The sequence below is a fragment of the Gnatocerus cornutus genome, chromosome 9 (genome assembly GCF_029298725.1).
Source record: "Gnatocerus cornutus isolate USDA-ARS CGAHR chromosome 9, icGnaCorn1.1, whole genome shotgun sequence".
Lineage (NCBI taxonomy): Eukaryota > Metazoa > Arthropoda > Insecta > Coleoptera > Tenebrionidae > Gnatocerus > Gnatocerus cornutus.
Genome location: NC_142241.1, coordinates 11,978,175 through 12,000,692, shown reverse-complemented (window position 1 = coordinate 12,000,692; position 22,518 = coordinate 11,978,175). Strand labels below are relative to the sequence as shown.

The following is a 22,518-nucleotide window of genomic DNA, read 5'->3' as shown; positions in this document are numbered from 1 at the left end:
CGCTTTTAACTTCTTATTCCACTTATCTCTGGAAGATTGTAAACACTCGATCTAAAGAAAGGTGAAATTACTTTTCCGCGCTCAGAAACAAGAGCTCTTATCAAAATGCGGTAATTAATTTTTAATTATTATTTTGTGGCGCCAAGCAAAAGTGTTTCCACAGGCAATTACTGCGGGAAAATTACCGAATTTTTACTGGAGATTACTTCTATTAAGTAAAAGGTTATCACGAGAGATGACCGGTTTAGTTTAATCTTCGTACCGATTATTTAACACCAAATTAGTTCACGAGAATAATGTGAAAAAGAATGAAGTACGGCCCTGGAACATGCCAAAACTACTTCAAGCTGCTAATTTGAAAGGTAAGTCAACATTTTATTGCCCAATCTACTAAATTTCTACTACAGTTACCAGTCCTTCAGACTTTGCTCTTCCTTCTAATCCTGCGATTCTTCCTTAATATTTCCCAGAAACTTCTTCGGCGAGTTTCCTTCATCGCTGTCCCCCCTGTGCCCCATCTCATGATCTTCATTATCCGAGCTAACCTCCTCATCGTCCGACGTTTCCGCCCTCTGCAGAAACAACTTCACTTTTCTCATACTCTTCAAAGAGGATAAGCTCGATGATCTCTTGGGTTTCTGCGTGGAGGTGAAAGTAGTAAAGACGTCTTCAGGGACCGGTGGTAGATTTACTACCGAGTTTAAGTCAATGGAAGAGTCTCTTGACCAATTTTCCGGGTACTTTTCATCAACATCGCATTTTAAACTCTTGCTGCTTCCACTTGGTGGAATGTTATTATCCGATGACTTCTGGCGGGCTTCTAAAAGTTTAATTTTCTCCGTGAGATACGTTAAATTTCCGTCAGTTTCCAATTCCTCGTTTTTCAATTCGTCAAATTCAGTGAGTTGTCTATCAATCACACCAAGCAATTTTTCGTAATCGTTTCGTATATTTGGATTGCCTGTCAACATAGCCGTTCCATTTACGAGTTTCTTGGCTTGTTGTAGTAAATATTTTGAAGTTAACTGTAACGTTTCTACAGTCTGATTGGTTTGGGAGAAGAGAAGTTTTAAATGATTCATGTATTTTTCTGCGATGTTGCAACGTTCGTTTAGATCAATTCCAATCTCAACCATGAGAATGATATTTTGGAGGACTTCTTCAGGGGAAGCTTCTTTTATCGTGGTGAGTCTTCTAGGTGAGCTTGCGTCGTCCATTTCAACAATTGTCAGTGTCAAAAGGCTTGATATGTTGATTTTATATGTTCCCATTGAAATAAATCGAGAGTGAAATGCAAGTGGTCTGACCTATTTAAGCTATCTCTGAAACAAGAACTGCTCTGTGCAGTTTCTGAAAATAATTGGTACGTCAACACGTTAGGAAACATTCGATCGTTTCATCTTGGAATGATGAAACTCAAGTTGTCGTTTTTTATTTCTGAGTCCGATTTATTTAGAAGGGAATCGTAAATAATAATGTAATATCACGTCCATGAAAACAGCTTTTTTCTGTATTATTTTTAGACCACGAATTTTGTTCTGCAAACATTAGTTGTATAAATACGAGTTATTGAATTATTTGGCAGTCCATTTAAAAACGAGACATTTTGTTTACCGTTTCGACACTTGCAGATTAATTTCGGGGCGATGTAACAGTATGATGAAGCATTTTATTGCAAGAAACCAGAAAATTGATCGTACTTTGAGTTTTTCCAGGTGCTGCAGTAAAATTAATTTTCTTTGTTTTATCTTCACTACTAAAAAAAGAAGGTAAAAATATGGACATAAATTTTATTTCATTTGCAGTAAAAGGGAATTTAAGAGAGTTTTTTTATTTGTATGTATGGTACTAGCAGCCTGAATAAAATTAGGAAAAATTTTCGTCAAAATATGAATCGAGGTTTGTTCCATTTTATGTTCAAATTAACATTGCAAATAATCAAAACCCGGCTCCTCCACCAAATTTGAACTAGCAAATCGGCTCTATTTGCTTAAACGATGCTTAATATTTTAATGCTCCTAAGTAAATTTTAGACACAATTTCAACCGATCTAGTTTCATTTTCCAAGGACAAACATTTTAAGGAAGTTTCAATAATATTTAAATAACCGAAAGATAAGAAAAACATAAACAGGAAACAGGATCTTGTGTAGAAATGAAAAATTTTCATTGTTTTATTAAATTTCCTGGTTTTTGGCGGTTTTAACACTAAAACAAACACAATTGTTGAATGAAAAAGATAATTTAAGAAGTTGCCAAAATTAAATATAGGAATTTCTAAAAAGATGTGGGAAGTTTTGGTTCCTTCCAAAGTAAAAATTTCTAAAAAGTCAGTTTTTTGTTCTAAAATTTTGCAACTTAGCACAGTTTACAAATAAGCTTAAAGTAATACAATCGTCAAATTTTGTTGGTTTACGACTGAAATTGACAAAGTTACGGAATTTAATAAAAGGCGGTGTAAAGTTTTTGTTCGTTTTAAAGTTAAATTTTCTAAAAATTTTGTTTTTGCTCAAAAATTTTGGAATTTGACACAATTAATAAACGAGTTAAAAATAATAAAACCTCCAAATTTTGTTAGTTTACAACTAAAATTGTCTATGTTAGTTACAGAGTTTAATAAAATGGTGGTGGAAATTCCTGGTACGTTCAATGGAATTTTTTTTAAAAATTGTGTTTCGCTCTAAAATTTTTAAATTTAACACATTTTATAAACAAACCAAAAGTAGTAAAACCTCCAAAATTCATTATTTTATAATTTAAAATGTCAAAGTTTTGGAATTAAATACGAAGTGATGAACGTTTTTGGTTCTTTCAAAGTGAAAAATCCTAAAAATGCTGTCTCTTGTTCAAAAATTTTGAAACTAGCACAGCTTATAAACAAGTAATAAAACCGCCAAATTTTGTTCCTTTACGACAGAGACTGCCAAAGTTACGGAATAAATTAAGAGGTGGTGAAAATAATTCCTGATTTTTTTAAATTTTTATTTAGTTTTTTTCGTCGCCGTCCATCCTCCCATTCAGAAATCCCCACACTCATAAAAAGAAATCATTGTCTATTTTTTCTACGCTTTTAATCCCTAATCTTTTTTTCCCAAACTCATGAACCTTCAGGCTCGTAGATTTTCATGTTTTCATTTTCTCATTTTCGAATTTTTTTAAAGCAGTGAAAATTCCAATTGTTTTAATAAATTTCCTGGTTTCTGCTGGTTTTCAAACTAAAATCAACAAAATTGTAGAATTAGAAAGAAATTTTAAGAATTTCTCAAAATTTTACGATTTTAAGCTCCAAACTCTGACAGCTTTAAACTACACCAGCAACATTTAAGGACATTACTATTTTTGCCCCACGTATTAACACCGCCAAATTACAACATTGCAGATGAGAAAGGACAAATTTCACCTTTTATTAGCAAAGAAGTCGTTAAACATAAATCGACACGAATTTAATTTTTCAAAACAGGTATTAGAAGGTCTCGTAAAATATTTTAGATCTTTATTATGGACGATTTTACGCGTTTCCTGTCTCCCAGCAAGCTAAAAGAACATAAAGTCCAAATGGTCTCCTTCATATTTTAGTGCCTGAAAATTGATTTCTCTTGTGTCCTTCATTTTTTAACAAAACTAGAAAATGTCGCATGACTAAACTTCCTGAATTGTTTACAAAAAAATGATGCGGTTAACTGATAACGACATTTTCTGTGGTGACGTAATTTTAAGATTCTATACTTACCAATGAGTTATAGTGGCAATTACGTTATGCGTGACTAGAGTAACATAATTTAATAATAAATAATTATTCCAACTCGAGCAGTGAGGACACAACTATTGAAAAGTATTAGAGAGCTTCCTGTTTCATATGAAATTGGTAGAATAATAAACAGAGTTCCAACAAGACACTCTAATTAAACCCAACTAGGAAATTGATAACAGTAATCATCATCTTGAAGGTGTTTGTCGGCGCGTCTACATGAAAATTCCTAGTAAACTGCAACTCCCCCATCAGCTAAACAAATTGAAATGGTCAAGAATGGGGTGTGAAACTTTCTTAATATAGCCGTGGGATCGATGAAGACAACCAAATTTCCGAAGCCACATTACAACTTTTCCATATTTTGATTGTGTTGATTCAATGTCACGATAAAAATAAATCAAAAGTAATTGACCGTTTAGACGCAAGAAAGGCTCTAGAGAATACATGAATATTTTAGCATTTTTCCGTCGTAACAATAAATCACGCATGATTGGAGTTTAATTGTTGCAAATGTAAATTTTTCATTTTTTTTCACTAAGAAAGCAACAATTAAGTTGCGCAATCGCATTTTGGAGGATCGCACAACTAGTTTTGAACGCAACAGTTCTCTTATGCGTGTCGTGGTTAGCGTTTTGATAGCGTCCAGAGCATTTTTAAGGTGATAACCGTATCAGTTAATGAAAGAGTTAACTTAATACGAAAATAAACCGCAAAATGTAGTGGTAAAAATCAGTGCGTGATAACGCAGTCGTGGAAGTTTTCACTGAAAGAAAGAGTTTAGTTCGACAGAAAAGTAAGTTGCATCGTAAATTAATCAATTGGAGTTATAAATTTCATTAAAGACTTGTGCTTTTTATTGTGATGGCTTTTTAATCCTTCCCCCGTTGTAATTTTCTCCCCGTATAAATTTATGGTGAAAAGTTTATCACTCTCTCATCTCATTTTTGTTAACGCGGTATTACCATTAATGGTATTTGCCTCACGAAGGTGCTTAATTAAAGAAGCGACATAAATGCAAATTGCTTGTTCCAAGGACAGTCAATTCCTTACTTTTTCAACTTAAAAATAAATAGAGACGTGCACTTCCACCAAAAATAACTCACTAATTTTTTTTTGAAAAATTCCTTGAACTCGTAGCGATTGAATCGAAATTAATTTTTTTAATTGGCTGCCATTCATCGATTGATTAGGATGAATATGTGGTGGCAAAAATGATAAAGCTCGCGAGAGTGGCAATAATTATAATTACGGCTCTCGGTGGCAATTTTGCTCAGAATTTATAAAATTGGAAGGTCTAATAAAGTTTAATTTCGAGAGTATAACGCAATATTGTCAACATCCTGTCTAAAGGCAAGGAAGGCAGTAATAGACTATCAAATCGGAAATTATAGTTATTTTAAAATTAATTGTAATAACCTTTTTATAGTGCGCTTTTGTCATTCAAATATAACACAACTGTTCATTGTGTGTTTTCGCAATTTATTACTTAAACTGTGATTCATAACTTAATATGATAAAGATGTCAGCCTTGTTACTGAAGCCATTTAATTGATAAGATCGTATTTAATAAGTGGGAGTATTTTTCTGTAGTGTTAATATTGATAATTTCAGCGTACTGTTCTAAGAAATTAATTGCGAAGACACTTTTATATGCAAATGACTTCGATTTTTTCGCATAAAGTAAACCACTTAACACTATTTTATGATACATAATAATAATGATCGGTTTAATGTATGCCCGAGAAATAATTTGTTAATAAAAATGACGTAATTATTATTGTTATTAACTTGAATTCAACAACGTTATAATGGAATTTTATGTACAGATAAAATTAAAATGCTCTTCCATTAATGAATCGATTGTTGTCTACTGAAGTTTCATGTAAACAAGCTAATAATTAAGATCGCGACCGATTTATAATGCCACTACTGCCATCTGACTTTGGGGAAGTTAGGTAAATTTGGGTTTTGCTATCAAACCACAAAGAGAGAGTTTACGAGTGCCACAGTTATCTTGGCTTTATATTTTTCTCGTAAAAGCGGTCGTTTTCGTTTTAATTTTTCTGGAGTCCAAGCTAATTCTCAGATTTCAGTTTTATCATTTTATCTATCTAATCATTAGTTCAGGTTTTAATGAAGAAATGAAATCGGATTTAAACCGTTTTGTTTATATTTTAAAATTAAAGAATAGTTTCCTTTTTATTTATGGTATTTGAGAATAAATACATAAAATGATCTTTAAAGGTTTTATTTATTTGTAAGTGTTCAGGTTCTCATATTTCCATAAATCCACACTTTTTAAATTTCCAATTTTCTTACGTCCCGATAAAGGTAGTTTCAAAGTATAAATTTCTAAAAGTATTTTGCTTTTTTTTTTTAATTTAAAAATTTAGGAATTCGAAATATCGAAGATCGATTTCTAAGCTAAAAAATTGCGAGAAAAACGTTTCCGAAAAGAGTTATTTGATATTTGCCATAATTCCGGAGATATCGAGCAAAATCATTTTCTCTAAAATCTGGACCCTCTGGCGACAACCCGAAATTTCAAACGCCTCTAACTGCGTAAAATTCTGCGTAAAATGAGCACCAATACGTTAAGATGCTTTATAAATAAGCGAGATAGCGACCGAGTCTGTATTACAGACTAAAAGGCAGCTAATTTCTACATTGGAAAAATAAAAATTTTGAATTCAAGTATCTACTAGCGATTTCTAAGGTAAAAAATTGCGAGAAAAACTTTTTTACCTCACCGTCAATCCTCCAATTCAGGTATGTTCATTCGCAAAAACAAGAAAACTTTTACCATTTTTTCAGGCTTTCAATCTTTAATCTCCAGACACCTAGATTTTCATGTTCTCATTTTCTTATGTGCTTAGATCTTCAAACTCCGTGCATAAATTACTTTAATATATTCTTACACTTTTAGTTTCATAAGGTCAACATTCCCTGTTTCCAGATTTTTGTCGATTTTTCATTTGTAAAAATTACGAAGATCATGTAATTATAAATCCCTTGTTTAAAAGAAAACTGTTCTTTCAACGAAGGTGGAAAATTGTTTTCTTTTTGAAAACCCATTGAATTGACAACTCAGCTTAAAAAGGCATAGATATCTCTTTGCAGCACCAGAGACATGATAAACGATGAACCGAAACAAAAAACGACTATAAGGAGAGTTAAATGCTTCGTACAAAAAAACCAAAACCCATTCAGTATTCACTGAATCGATAATTTAATTAGTCTCACTTTTCTAACCATATGATACTTTTTTCCTTCTTGTAACACTATGATTTATGAACACAATTTATGACCTCGCCAGCTTTTATAGCGAAATATCTCAGCTGGCTTAAGATGAATGTGAAAAATTCTCGTGGTAGAAACTGATAATGACTGAAAACATCTGTCCTGAGTAAGACGTTTTTATCCTCTTTCTAACGTGTAACAGCTTACAAACTAAAGGAACCTGAATTAAGTTTTAAAATGTCAACACGAAACGCTGGGGAAATTTATTCGTTTCACTCGGATTATCAAATTTAAGTGGAAATGTTTTCGCTTTATTGTTCGGGAAAAGTTGTTTTCTTCTAGTTTTGAATATGATGAAGTTAATTACTTTCAAGACTTCACGTCATTGTCCGAAAGAAAATGAGAAAAATAACTTCAAGAGGGAGAATGAAAATTATGTTTCATTGCATTTGAATGAAGCACGGAGAGAAAACAGGGACGATTTATTTTTGCAATGGAAATAAACGCCTAAAACTTGTTTTAATTCACGAAAAGGTGGTAATAAAACCTACCGCAACTCTTTTATGATCCTTTTTACAGCCCTTGACCTTCCCGGCGCACTATATTAAATTTCCACTCAAACTTCTCTTTTTTTCAGATGGAAATGACCAAGGGAAAGCGAGGAATCCTGAAAGAGATGGGCGTCGGATAATCCTGTTATTCCCCGCGAAAGAGAAAACTTGTAACCAATCTGAATAAATTTCGCTCGAATTGAAGATGGACTCCACGAATTCCACACTTTTCGACTACCAAAAGGACGAAATAAACTTATATTACGTAATTTGTGAAGTTTTGGTGGCAGTGTTTGCCGTGATCGGAAACGCTCTCGTCATTTTCGTGTTCCGAAAAGAACGTAGATTACGGCGAAGGACGAACTACTATATCGTGTCCTTGGCGGTGGCTGATTTGTTGGTAGGATTGTTGGGAATCCCCTTCGCGATAATGTCGTCGATTGGACTGCCGAAAAATTTGCACGCATGTTTGTTTACAGTGTCATTATTGGTGGTTTTGTGTACTATATCGATTTTTTGTCTTGTGGCTGTCTCAGTGGACAGGTACTGGGCCATTTTGCATCCCATGGGATATTCCAGGAACGTCAGGACGAAGACTGCCATAGGTAAAGAAGTTCAAGTGTGATTCTATATTTCTTTCGGTTTATTGCAGGCCTTGAACCTATTCTATAAACAACTCAAAAAGTTTGCACTTCAGTAATCTCGTAAAACGCTCGTGATTTACTAACAAATGTGGTTTCTAATGTGCTTCTTTCACTTATTAAACGACACATTTGTTCTGAAAAGGATAATAAATTATTTCGTCCTTGAAGCCAACACGCAATAGCTCTGCCTCGCGTGAGGACGAAAATGATTTAATTATCTTAAGTTTTCTTCTTTTTTTGCCATTCCGTGTTAAATTTTTGCGTTATTGACAGGCTATTTCTGCTTCAATTAGGATAGTAGGAATTAATTAGCTAATTTTAGAGAGTCACATAAAGTGGATATTAACGAACTGAAGCGACAAAGGATAAAGTAAATTGTTTTAAATGTAGAAATCTGGTTTTTCTATCATGTGATTTATAGTTTTCAAAGCTAAATAATCCGCTCCCTTGCTACAATAAAATTTTATTAGGCACAAAAATAACAAGGTTTCTAGAAAGTCCTTCTTTAAAAAGATTATCTACCGCAGGTCTCGAAATAATTGAATTTTCTCATGATATATTGCGTTCAGGAAAAAAATCCAATTTTAAACGTAGCTGTGATTCACATTCATTTCAACTATTCAAAATAACAGAAGCGTTTAGCTGAATCTAAATGAAAATGATTGCTCCATTTGAGATCGTGCAAATTCTCAGCAGAGATAAGATATAAAGAGCTTGACAGAATATTTTGATCGTCAACTCGACGACTTTCCTTATTATCTTTTGAAGTTGGAACATCAAGAAAAATAGATTGAAATAATTACGTGCGACTATCGTCAAATGCGTGTTAAAAAGTGGGGCACTACCTTGTTTTATTTTTATCGGAGATCTGAGTGAAATATTAGGATTTTTTATTAAATGGTTCATTTGATATTTGCCATAATTCCGGAGATATCGAGCAAAATCATTTTTGAACCTCCAAAATTTTGGCAACAAACCGAAATTTCAAACACCTCTAGTTCAGTTATTTGTCGGACGAGAAAAATGATGCTAGTTTTGGATTCAGCGCAAAATTCTGCGAAAGATGTGCCCAAAAAGCTCCAATTTGCTTAACAAATAAACGAGATATCGATCGAATTACATTTTCAAAAGGTGATTTTAGGGTCATTTTCAAGACGCTGTTTTGAGGCGAAAACTGCGTTTAATATTATTGAATCAGTCGAAAGAATAGCTTGAAATCTATCATCTGGTCAAATCTCAGATCGATCGAGCAAATAGTTTACGAGGGGCGATCAAAAAACAAAAAATTGAAAATTTTTCATCGATTGAGTCGCAAAATTTTTCTGCCCAAAAAAACGACCATCGACTATTCGACTTTTGAAGACGTATTCTAAAGTAAAATGAGCCGAAAAAACCGATGGCGCAAACCGTTTCTCAAAATCTTCCGTAGTTTCGAAGATATTGAGCTTTGAAAATTTTCCAACTCAAAATTCAATATACAAAACTTTGATCGCTCATAACTCAGTTATTTGTATACCGATCTTAACGAACCTTACCTTTTTGGATTCCGCGTAAAATTCTACGTAAAATGAGTACTAATACTTTAATGCCTCATAAATAAGCGAGATATTGACCGTGTTTGAATTAGAGACCAGCTAACTCCCACAATGATCGATTTCTAAACTAAAAAATCGCGAGAAAAAAAACCTACTTGATGATGCGTATACATAAATATGTAAATCCAAGCAAATTTGAATTGTTGTGAACTGGATTGTGCAGTTGGGTCAAGTGGGTCAGCCATGAAATTCTACTGAACAAAGTTATAGAGACATGTTATTATTTACTAGACTGATCAGAATTTATGCAAAAGAAAATTTATTTTAGCAACTTTTATCAAATGTTTATTATTAGATGAATTTCATTGTTTTGCCGAACAATTGACAGGAGTGCCAACTCACAAAATAATGTTATAATATAACTCTTAAAGCATTGAATCAGAATAAAATTTATAATATAGCATTTCTTTTACCTATAATATAAATAAATATGAATTTTTTCTTTATTTGTGTCGGCATAGCATTGTGAATAAACTTTTTATTAATAGAAATTGGAATTTTTTGCTTAATATCTGGTGGTCATAACTCTAAAAATAATGTCAAAAAATTGCGTAAATTTGAATAGGTCACGAGCACGTATAACTTTTATAAGGTTATAAATAATTACCACAGTCCCGCAAGAAATTATGTTTTACAACAGAGATAAAACTAAACATTACCATTCGTTAATTAAAATATCAATTTATATCAGAAGTAACTACTTCAAATCGAGTCATTAAAATTTAATTACAGATTAAAATCACTGTTGGATTAAACAGAACTTAGTGATTTTTATTACGATATTAAACAGTGATTTTATTGTTATGATTAAATATAATTTAATATACCATAGCATAAGTTATTTGCGATCTCTAATATTCCATTCAGTAATACCTGCGCCATTGTAATTTTGATACCCCCAGATTCATGAGAACGTAATAGTATCCTATTATTATTAAGCCAACAAATTTTCATTTAAAGTTATCTAATCGTCCTAAAATAGACACGCATATTAAATTCTCTCCATTCCATCGCACAATTCACAAATTAGCGAAAGGAACGAATCTGTTGTTCAAATTTCATCTTCCACAAACAATTAATTTTCACAGAACCTCAAGATCCACATAGCCTTCAGGGTTAACTTGCATGATAAATTTAGTTACATACTTCTCGAGTTCTAATAAGAAACTGAAACGTTCGAGAAATTTATTTCGGTTTCATTTTAAAACGACCGCAGTCGTTAGTGTCGCGCGATTAATAAAAGTTTAAAGAAAGTGTGATTTATTAACTTATCACCTCTGAATTAAATAAGTGCGCTGGTTGTAACGCGCGTAATTTATTTATTGTTGGCGAGAGCACTACGACTTCATTTAGTTGTCTTGAAAGTTTTGCGAGATAAACTCATTTAGCGGAAGGAGTAACGGCTGTTTTTGTTTTTTGAAAAAACACGCAGTTTTAAAGTGGAAAATTTCCATGATTCGATTTATTTTAGGGTAATTTTCCAAACAACTTGTCGATATGATGCGTTTCCGATGAGGTACAATTTCTCAGCACCCACGCAAATTGGTAAACGAGCTTCAATTACATTTTTATGGTAATTGAAAACTAAATTTTAAACTGAAACTGCCAGTTGCCTTCAATGGGAAAGTTAAATGAAATATGTTTGATTTTAATTACACTTTCTGGATCGAGTAATTTTAATTCAACTTCAGAATGTATTATCGATGGTTTGGCCTCTTCACCAGCCTTATGCAGACTTTTATTTCCATTATTGCAAAGACGAGGTACCAAAAAAGTCGTAGAGATAATAAAAAATAATAATTAATTAAGAGGTCAAGAGATATGCAATTAATTACTCCTCTAAAATTAGCCTGTTTGTATTAGTAGTAGATTAGATCCTAATTGAATATTCGCTCGGTAATGAGTCTGCAATTACTCAAAAATCCCTTAATTTTTCTCTTTTCTGTTCTTTGCAATCAGTCAAAGTTAATAAAAATCATGATTTTTTGTAAAACTGAAAAATACCAGAAAATCCATTGTGATCCGGTTGACTAAAACAACCTGTTTATCTTGTCGCTGTTTCAAATTGTATCATTTCCATCATTTTCGCCAGAGAAAAATACGTCCATCAAGCTTAGAGCTTAATTCTTATCAAGTAATTTGTCACTCCGTTTTGCCTCATCCGTTTGATCGAAGCTCAACAATTTCGATGTAACACCCATTTAATTGAAAATTTACATGAAACTCCAATATAACTTGATAACAGACTGTGTCACTTCGTAAAATGAACCTTCAGAGAAACAGAATGAAATATTTGTATACGTGCAGGGCCACACAATGTCCTGCCGCGATGAATAATATCCACAAAGAAGGTCTCATTTTTACGGCGACTTTATGTCATCCTGTGGATCGTTTTCGCCGAACTTTTCCTTTTAAATTGTAATTTCTAATTTGTATGACTGAGTTACGAAACGATAATTGCAGATAACCGTTAGCACGTGAAGAAAATTCAAGTGGTTTTAAGCGCCATCGGTGCGACTAAAGAAACGTAAATTTAGAGACTTTTGATTGAGAGAAAAATGAATTCTGAACAAAAGTATCACTTTATTACTTCCTTTTTTGTTTCCCTCTTTCAATCAATTCTCGTAGAAAAAATTGTCACGCAACGTTTGCTCAACTCAAGTTCATTGGTTGTCCTTATCACGAAATTGTTTAGCTAGTGGACATAAAGCCAAAAGAGCCAATTAACTTCTTCTCATTATAACCAATCATCGATCACTATCAGGTGCAAATATCGGCATTATATCAAAGGCTTTTTGGGTAAAATAGTTATCTTTCTATTATGAGCACAGTCTAGACAAAATTAATATCTCGACAATGCAAAATTAGTTATTGTAAATTACGATTTGACCTCGAAATAAATCAAGAAATGCCGCGGACTTCCCACTATAGCGCTAACGTATTCCAGAAATGCACTTGAGCTATTAAAAATGACTTAATTTTACTTAATTTAAATAAAATGTGAAAATGATTGGTATTTTCACGTTGTTATCTACACCGATCAATTTATAAAGGCCGAAGGTGCTTCATTTACAATTTTACAATAACAGAACACGTGTATTATTAATATCATGCTATATTCGAGGTATGACATTTTCTATCGTGAACAAATATTTGCTGTTTTATTCCAAACACGTATTTTATTGAATGTGTGCTCAGTTTATTGTGTTTCAAAAAAATGGATATTCTCATGCTAGAATTGTAATTATGAAAGTGAAAATTAGTTTTGCACAACACGTCGTACTGGAGCAGTGGAAAGTTATTTTTTAAGTAGGATTGGCTGCTGATTCTAAATCCGAAGCCAATTTTGCTCTATCATTGAGAAAGGTAATTAAATAAACTTCCTACCGAACTACAGAGGTGCTAGAAGAAGAAATTATAATTTTATAAACAGTCGCATTTGAATAAAATCCACAAAACTCGTCAAAATTTGAAGCTAAATGACGATTTCTGATATACAGGGTCCGGCAACACTTGTGTCCACCCCCAAAATCGTCTTTAATTTTAAAGTTACAATTTTGAAAATTTGGGTACGCTCATAGTTGACAAAGCTCTAGAAGCTGACGCAAAAATTTATTTTTTATCACGGTTTGGTTGGCGTCGCGACGCCTAAGAAGTATAATTTTTAGCAATTTTTGAGTTTTTGCGGAAATATTCGCGAATTCAATTTTTTTTCAACATAACTGTGATACAAACATCTGAGTTTTTATTTTAAATCTAATGCAAATTGTGTTTAAAATTTACGAAAAAAACGCTGTTTTATCAAGTTAGTTTTCAAAATTATGACAGCGCAGCAGCAAACTACGTTTACACCAAAATTTCACAAGTCACTTCATTCACTCTTATAAAAGTTAATTTTGATTAACACGGGCATGTTGCACTTTATGGACACCAGAAATCATTAATTAACATTGATAAAGCAACAATTTCATCAAGTAAGACTTTTGTTACAATCTAAAGCGAGCCAAAGGATAGATGTCATTTGTGACACAAGATGTTGACAGACCGGTGTAAACGTAGTTCCCAATTTTGACGTAATGAAATTGGAAACTAACTTGATAAAACAGCATTTTTTTCTCAAATTTTGAAGACAATTTGCATCAAATTTAAAATAACAACTGATATATTTTTAACACATTTATATTGAAAAAAAATTAAATTAGGGGTTGATATCACAAAACCTCACAATTACCTAAAAATTAGATTTCTAAGGCGTCGCGACGCCAAAAGTATGAGTGATAAAAAACAAATTTTTGCGTTAGCTTCTAGAGCTTTGTCAACTGTGAGCGTATGCAAATTTTCAAAACTTTCTCGTTAAAATTAAAGACGATTTTGGGGGTGGACACAAGTGTTGCCGGACCCTGTATACAGACGGTTTTTGAGGCTGTATTTGCGAAGTAGAGGTCGAAATGCATAAAATAATGAGTTTTTTATCAAGATCCAACAGTTAATTATGGAGAAATCGGGAGAAATGTGCATGGATAAATCAACAAAATTCGTCAGTTTTTTTGAGATCAATTTTTCAAAAATATCACGGAAATCACTGACCCTAGAGATGAGATTTTAGGTCGTTGGAAAGCGTATTTAATTGGCTTTTCAAAATACTGTCGAGCAATTCCATAACGTGACAAGTTTTCAAAGAAAGTGAAGAAAAAAAAATTAAATAAATAAATTTTTTAACAAAATCTCTAAGTCAACCCATTCTTCTTATTCTGCACAAAACGAGCACCAATTTAAGATTGCGCCGTAAATAAGTGAGATATCAAGGTTTATACATTTAGGAACCAAAAATTTACTATCCGCAACTTTAAACCCTTCTAATTTGATTATATTATTTATTGACGTACGTGAATATATCGCCCTGTTTTGGATTCAGCGTGAAATTCTGCGTAAAATGAGCACAACACTTTAAGATTACCCAGAAAATAGGTGAAATATTGAGGTTTATATAATTAAGAACTTAACATATACTATCCACATGTATAAACGCTTCTAATTTGGTTATTTATTGACGTAGGTAAATATATCGCCCAGTTTTGGATTTCTGCGAGGAATTCTGCGTAAAATGAGTACCAACAGTTTACGATTGCGCCGTAAATAAGCCAGATATTGAAGTTTATACGAAACACTCTTACTTTCTGTTGACTGGTGTTCGAGCAAAATTTTTCTAGAGTAAATAAATAACGAAATCTTGAAAACGCAAGAAGAAGGACGTCAGAATTACCATCTGTAAGAAGCTTAATAAAACGTCGGGTGTCCGTGACATATTGACAAACTTTATATGGCTTACATTTTCCTGCAATTACTTGCTCCAACAGATGTTAGCAAACTTCTTCCTCCAACTTTCGTCAGAAACTCATAAACAAAACAACGAATAATTCAACGTACGGTTTAAATCTTGTCCTTTTTCGATTTAAATTAAATGAAGTTGAAATAATTAATGGGAGAGAAGTACGGCTAGTATTGACCGTACGTGACGATGTGTCTTCAAACAATAATTTGTAACTCCCGAGTATTACTTGGATTACTCGAAAATCTAATCCTTTAATCTTCTCTTTATTCCACTTCCTGGATTACTCTGCATACTCGTAAATTCTTTTTATTTTAAGATGGTTGCAACGCTGGTCGGGAGATTTTCCTCACAATTTTACGGTTTCCTAAGTACACGAGCAAAATTAAATTGGTCTATTGAGAGAAATCACTGATTCTGAAAAAATAATTGTGTTGACCCCTGTTAATTAATTTTTGTAGATTTTAATTAATTCTTCAAACTAAAAATGTTCTTTGTACCTAATTACTAATTAAAAAAAATGAAAACAAAACTCAGTCTTCAGATTTATTTTAATATTCGTCTTCGTGCTCATTGCCCTCATTGTCTTCATCGTCAGCTGCCGCTTCTTGATATTGTTGATATTCCGCAATTAAATCGTTCATGTTGGACTCAGCTTCGGTGAACTCCATCTCTTCCATTCCCTCTCCAGTGTACCAATGCAAAAATGCTTTCCTTCTAAACATAGCAGCGAACTGCTCCCCAACTCTTTTAAACAATTCCTGTATCGCTGTGGTATTCCCAATAAAAGTAGCACAGATTTTCAACCCTCGTGGCGGAATATCACAAATCGCTGATTTTAAATTGTTGGGAATCCACTCAATAAAATAACTGCTGTTCTTATTCTGGATATTGTACATCTGCTCGTCTACTTCTTTAGTAGACATTCGCCCTCTAAAAATCGAGGCAGCAGTAAGATATTTGCCGTGTCTCGGATCACAAGCGCACATCATATTTTTCGCGTCGAAAATCTGGTGGACTAATTCAGGAACCGTCATGGCTTTGTAGCTCTGAGCACCTCTAGAAACCAAGGGAGCGAATCCAGGCATGAAAAAATGTAATCTAGGGAAAGGTACCATATTAACCATGATTTTCCTCAAATCCGCGTTTAATTGCCCCGGAAATCTTATACAAGCAGTGATTCCCGCCATGACCGCTGAAATAAGATGATTCAAATCAGCTAAAGACGGAGCTGCGAGTTTCAAAGTCCTGTAACAAATGTCATGTAACGCCTCGTTGTCAATAATGTACGTTTCATCAGTGTTTTCAACTAGATGATGGATCGACATGACGGTATTGTAAGGCTCCACGACAGTATCCGACACTTTCGGACTCGGGATTATCGAGAAAGTACTAATAATCCTGTCTGGATACTCCTCTCGGATTTTCCCCAATAACAAACACCCTAATCCCGATCCTGTTCCTCCCCCCAAAGAATGAACGATTTGAAACCCTTGTAAACAGTCGCAACCTTCGGCTTCTTTGCGGGTGATATCAAGAACTTGGTCTGCAATTTCCGCGCCTTCAGTGTAATGACCTTTTGCCCAATTATTCCCCGCTCCTTCTTGGCCGAAGACAAAATTATCGGGTGCGAATAATTGGCCGAACGGGCTGGAACGGACCGTATCCACCGTTCCGGGCTCTAAATCGACAAGAACAGCGCGGGGGACGAATCTGCCACCTGATGCTTCATTGAAATAGACGTTAATTCGTTCGAGTTGTAAGTCGGTATCGCCGTGGAATCTGCCAGTTGGGTCGATGCCGTGTTCGTCGGATACCACTTCCCAGAACTGGAAAATGGGGTGTTAAACTGAATTAACTAAGAATGAGGAAATTTTCTTTGGGTGAAAAATGGTGGAGGCGCCGGGTGAAAATGCTCATTATTTAATACCACAGGCAGTTTTGTGCGGTTAAATAGCTGTGTTTGATGTTATAAATGTAGCGTTTCAGAGAATTATCAGAAAACTGAAATATAGAGCCTGAATTCCTGTCAACTGCATTACATGGCTTTAACAATCGGCCCATATTTTTGCTTGTTGTTTGTTGTGCAATAATGTAATATTTTATCGCTCAACATAAATTCGGATTTTGATACAAATTGTTGACACTTTGATAAAAATTGCGTTACGTGGTGATTCCGGTCTTTCTCTTCAGAACATAAAAAATCGGGAAACAGAAAAAATGAGATTTTATTTCGGGGAAACATAAACAGTCATTTCTACCTTAGATTTGTTTTTGCTTCTAAACTCGAAATCCGTTTTGCTCCAGGTCACAACTTACAACTTACAAAATAATAAAAGTTTTAATGTATGGCTAGAAGTTACCATTTTGTAGGAAATGGCTTTGGTTTTTAATAAAATCGACAAAAAATTACAAAAAGTTTTAATTTTTTAACTTTTCTTTCGTGCAAATTATAAGAGATAGGAGTGCGTTTTTGTTAATGCGTCAAAACGGGAAGATCTTAGGGCCAGTTTCATAATCGGGCCTTAAAAGCGCCTTTAACAAAAGGTACCTTTACGCTAACAGCTCCTTTAAAGCGGCCCGCTGTTTCATAAACAGTGACAGACGAATTTTTAACTAAAAGCGCTTTTAGGGGAAATCACATTCTAAACTTCACTAAAAATAGGGAGTTTCGTGTTAATGTTCGCATAATCAACCGGGAACTTTGAAAATTCTGTTTGAGTATGGATAGTAGTAAGTGAATTTTTTTTACATAGCTACTAAGTACATGTTTGAACTTGTATGTAGTGTTGGAATAATAAATTTATGGTACCTGTTTTTAATTTTTGGTACTTCAACATTTGGAGCAAAAATGCAAGGGATGTTTTTAGCTATTTGAGGCTAGTTTTAGTATTCCGATTATCTTATAAACAGCAAGACGAACAAATTTCATACTTTTCACAATGATTTTCGTTATGTGAGACCAAAATTTTATGAAAATGTCTCATCGTAGATCGGATCTTTTAGATTTGTTCGATGGTCAGCCAATAAAGTCAAAAAGTTGAAGGAAACAGCATTTTCTATTTAATACATTTTTAAACAAGTTTAATGAAGTGTGCCAACCGGTTGGTTCTAGAAACTATAAATATTACAAATGTTTAATTTGTATTAACTAAAAAGTCAGTTTACGTAGATGTATCAAAGAATTAGTAGATCCGAACGCACAAATGTGAGAAGGTTTTGAGGTTAGAATTGCTTTAAAGGCGCCTTTTAGCAGTTAAATGGTCGATGTCGGTCCTTTAAGTTAAAGGAGGATTTAAAGGAACATTTAAGATTATGAAACAAAATTTTTGAGTTAAAAGTCCCTTTAAGCTAAAGGAGCTTTTAAATTAGATTATGAAACTGGCCGTTAGTCTTTGCAATGGAAAATCGATATAAGATTTCTAAAATTGCATACGAAAATAATGAAAAAAAACGTTTTTTTGAAACATAAGATCAGTTATTTAAAAATATTAGGAGAATTACTAATCGGTGAGTTTTATAGGTCATTGGAAAGCTTAATTAATTGGCTTTCCAAAACACTTTCGATCAATTCTATAACTTTGCAACTTTTCAAGAAAAACTAAAGAAATTAAAAATATTTGTACAGTAGAACCTCAAAAACCATTTCTCAAAAAGTTTTCTGAATCCAAACCTGATACAGTAAAACGTATTTCAGATTCTAAATCAAAAGGGCATTCTAGTTCTCCAGAACAAAGCCTGGTTGACTAGTGTCATTGTCATTAATCAAAATTTACATTTTTACCGTAAATAATTCAAAAACCACAATTGTATATTATAAAATATAGATATTACAGGTGAAAAAGTTTTCAGCCATTTTTCACAAGATTTTTTCGATTTTTTGAATGCCTTTGCGCAAAACGTCTTTTATTCATTTAGTTGATTTAAACGTGATAATATTGCATAGAAATCGTTAATTTTGCCATTAAACTTTTATTCTTCAATCTTCATATCTCGAAGAGTTGAAGACATTCAATTTTTTTTTAACATTTTTCCGGGTTTCTGTGACATTGTCCGACCATACAGTACCATGGTGGTGCGTGACTTTCCGGACACTCTGTATAAGAGTGTAAGGACGCAAATAATAATTATAAATAATTTGTCCTTACACTCGAATATAATACCAGATTTGATTCAAAGCCTCTGTTGGTTGCAATTAAGGCGTTAAAAGAATTGACAGAAGTGACAGCAGTGACAAATTATTAGCATTTAGAAAGCCATACTTGCTATCATGGAAATGTGGCATAATTTTTTTTTTAGTTTTCTTTCTAGGGAGTAAAAGAGTACTTAATTTATCTAAAACGAGTGAATAAAGTACTAATTTATTAGTGCATTTTGAATAAAGTTTTTTATGCTAATTTTCTTGATTTGTTTAATTATTAAATTCATTTTTTTTAATGTTGCAATAAGAACGAAGCTATTAACGTATTTGAAGAAAAAATGGTTTATTAACGCATTCAAAACCAATCCGAAAATAGCTGTTACATTAGCCAAATTACGAAATGGTAATATTTTACGCACTATAGGTTATAATTCAACGAGGCTGTGAGCCAAATTCGGGCGACACGTCTTGCGTAGTGTGCGTAATATCAGAATATCCATTTCGCACGAGTAAGGGACAAGATTTTTTCTACAATCGCGGCAAAATGTAAAATTTACCGATAAATATTTCAAGTGACAGCTATGACAACTATTTTAAAATTCAGATTTAGCATGCAGTTTCAACGATTGGAATTTGAGAAATCGGCTCGAATATGCGTGAAATCTAACAAAAGTCGATGGGCCATCTAGAAATGGGGACAAAACGTATTTCCAACGTTGCTGTGGTAACGAAGCTATTAACGTATATGATGTGTAAATGGTCTATTAACGCATTCAAAACGAATGCAAAAATATCTGTTGCAACAGAAAATTAGAACAGAAAATGGAAATGCTTTAAAAGCTAAAAACGGGGCAAAGCGACAACTTTTAAGAAACAAAAATCCCAAAAAGAGGCCTCTTCCAGTTTTTAGCCCTCATCATCGTGGATTACTTTTCCAGTTCGAGGTCCTTTCTTCGGCCGTTAAATTTCACAAGTGCGAAAATAAATCAGCGTTGCTTAGCTCGTAATCGTCAAATTCTTAACTTAATTAAGAAAACTACCTCACAACAACATTAAACAGAATGACGCGTAATTACTGTAATAAACTTCTAGAAAAATCTTGTCAAAGTTTTCTTACGATCAGATCAGAACTTCACTTCATTCAAAGGTTTATTAAAAAGCGCGACAAGAAATCTAACATTTTAAAGCAAAAACGTAATTTTATTCACGCTTGCAAGAACAGTTTACGTAATTTCAGGAATATCTGTCTGCAATTACCTCAAAGAGACTTTAATAATGATACTTTTAGAGGCAATTATTATCATACAAACTTCCCATAATTAGAAAATATCCATCACTCATAAAGACTATCCATCATCAAGAATAATTATGATTGATTAAAAATGTGATAATGTAATAATTACACTCACTTTAGATCCAATGTTATTCCCCGCTTGACCAATCTGGATATGCACAATTTCGCGCATTTTCCGAATTCACAAGAATTTTGACAAAATTAAACTTCCAAATGACGTTTGTTTCAGTAATTATTTCCGTTTGCTGGGTGACTGGGAGCATCGTTGGATTTCTACCTTTAATGGGTTGGCACAAAAATGCCCGTTCTGACGGCAGGTGTTTCTTTCTGGATGTCATGGACTATAATTATTTGGTGTTTTTGTACTTCGGTACAATCATCACTCCCGCGCTTCTTCTGGCGGCGTTCTACGCTCACATTTACCAAGTTGTCCTCAAGCAAGTGAGTAGAATACATTTAGATTTCACTCCACTTTAAAACTCTTTTTCAGCTGCGAAGAATAGTGACAATGAACCCCGAAAACGGCAGTTCAAGCACGTCTTGCTCATCTGGAGGCACAATGCTGCGAATGCTCGGAGCCGCTCAAAAACGCGAAGTCAAAGCCACACAAAACCTAGCCATAATAGTATTATTTTTCATGATCTGTTGGATTCCTTTGTACACAATCAACTGCGTTTTAGCGTTTTGTAATGACTGTTTGATCGACTCAACATTCATGTTTTCCTGCATCATTCTCTCCCATCTCAATTCTGCAGGGAATCCGCTTTTGTACGCTTATCATTTGCGGGACTTTCGTGCTGCTCTTAAGAACTTCTTTTGTAATTTGTTTGGATACAGTGACTCTCAACAAGCCGCTCGGACTTTACCATCGTTCAATAACGACTACCAAAGAAAGAACTCCGAAAGATCTTACAATTCAAAGATTTACTATCGGAAGAAATCCGTTGTGGATAATCCGAAAGCCGCGCCCACGGTTGTTGAAAATAATCGCGACATGTGGAACATTCCTGAAGGATCGTCGGACTCCAGCGATTCCTTAAAGCACAACGAGAGAATTTCCATCGTTCGTCCTGGAACTCCCTATAGACCACATCCTACCAACGATGTTAGCCAAGTCAATCAAGCTTACATCGAAAGTTCAAGCATTGATGAGGAAAGTGACGATGTGTTCATCGACGATACGTTTCCCTTCAACGACTTTAAGTACGATAACAGCTTAGAAGCGAATCTCACGGATAAAATCAAAAGAAAAATTGAGATCGTGCCACCTCAACCACTGTCGAACTCCTCGCCGCAACTCTCAAAAACTCTGTTTTTTGTTGAGAAAGACACTAAAACAATCAAACCACCATTCATGAGGAGTTTCAGTTGCGCGGAGAACGGATTCAACAGTTACAGTTTGAAGAAGACGCCTAAAAACAGTCCTTTTAAAATGGTCGGGATGTTCAACCGACCGAAGCTTGGAAGAAGTTTGAGTGATGAGGGTACAACTTCCAACGAATCGATTACGAGGAAATCGAACGGAACAGTAGTTCGGAGTTCTTGCGGTAGCTAATTTGAGTGCGAAAACTTTGTGATGAACGTAATTTATTGTCTATTTATTGCGCAGTTGACTGATCATTTTCACGTTTTGTACGAGCAGAGACTTGAACGCTTGGAATATCACTCTTATTTGTTTACTTGTACGAGACATTCCAAAGAACTGTTTTGTAAATGAATGTGCTTCTAAATTTATCTATGTAATTGTATTTTGTATGTACTATGACAAGAATATAAGAAAAAAATCAAGTTTTTTCTTACTCTAGAAGCAATCAATCTAAATCGAGCAAAAGGCGGCCAGTTTTCGATAAGCGAGAGCTAAAAATGTTGTCTTTCTTATGACAGGTTTCAGTTAGTTGTAAATAAAGAGTATCGGCGTAAACTAATATTGATTACGACATGGGAGTGTCGTTAAGATGGGAATGACCTTGTCTG

General features: G+C 33.8%; 3 protein-coding genes across 4 annotated transcripts; 1 reads left to right on the top strand and 2 right to left on the bottom strand.

Moving 5' to 3' along the window:
- Positions 1–259: 259 nt before the first annotated feature.
- On the top strand, positions 260–22,332 carry AdoR (Adenosine receptor). Of its 2 annotated transcripts, none has more exons than XM_088044948.1 (4): positions 260–362; positions 7,628–8,146; positions 20,774–20,985; positions 21,035–22,332. In XM_088044948.1, the coding sequence occupies exons 2-4, from the start codon at positions 7,747–7,749 to the stop codon at positions 22,097–22,099; spliced, it is 1,677 nt and encodes a 558-aa protein (XP_087901074.1). In that variant the 5' UTR covers positions 260–362; positions 7,628–7,746; the 3' UTR covers positions 22,100–22,332. The 2 variants fall into 2 exon arrangements, with proteins under 2 accessions (XP_087901074.1, XP_087901073.1); XM_088044947.1 differs by lacking the exon at positions 260–362 and adding an exon at positions 4,344–4,543.
- Positions 438–1,217, bottom strand: LOC148168876 (uncharacterized). The gene has a single exon (XM_088046446.1). The coding sequence runs from the start codon at positions 1,215–1,217 to the stop codon at positions 438–440; it is 780 nt and encodes a 259-aa protein (XP_087902572.1).
- On the bottom strand, positions 15,643–20,716 carry LOC148168875 (tubulin beta chain-like). Its single transcript, XM_088044970.1, is given in 2 exon segments — positions 15,643–16,938; positions 20,660–20,716. Coding segments are annotated over 2 exon segments (1,353 nt in total).
- Positions 22,333–22,518: the final 186 nt, after the last annotated feature.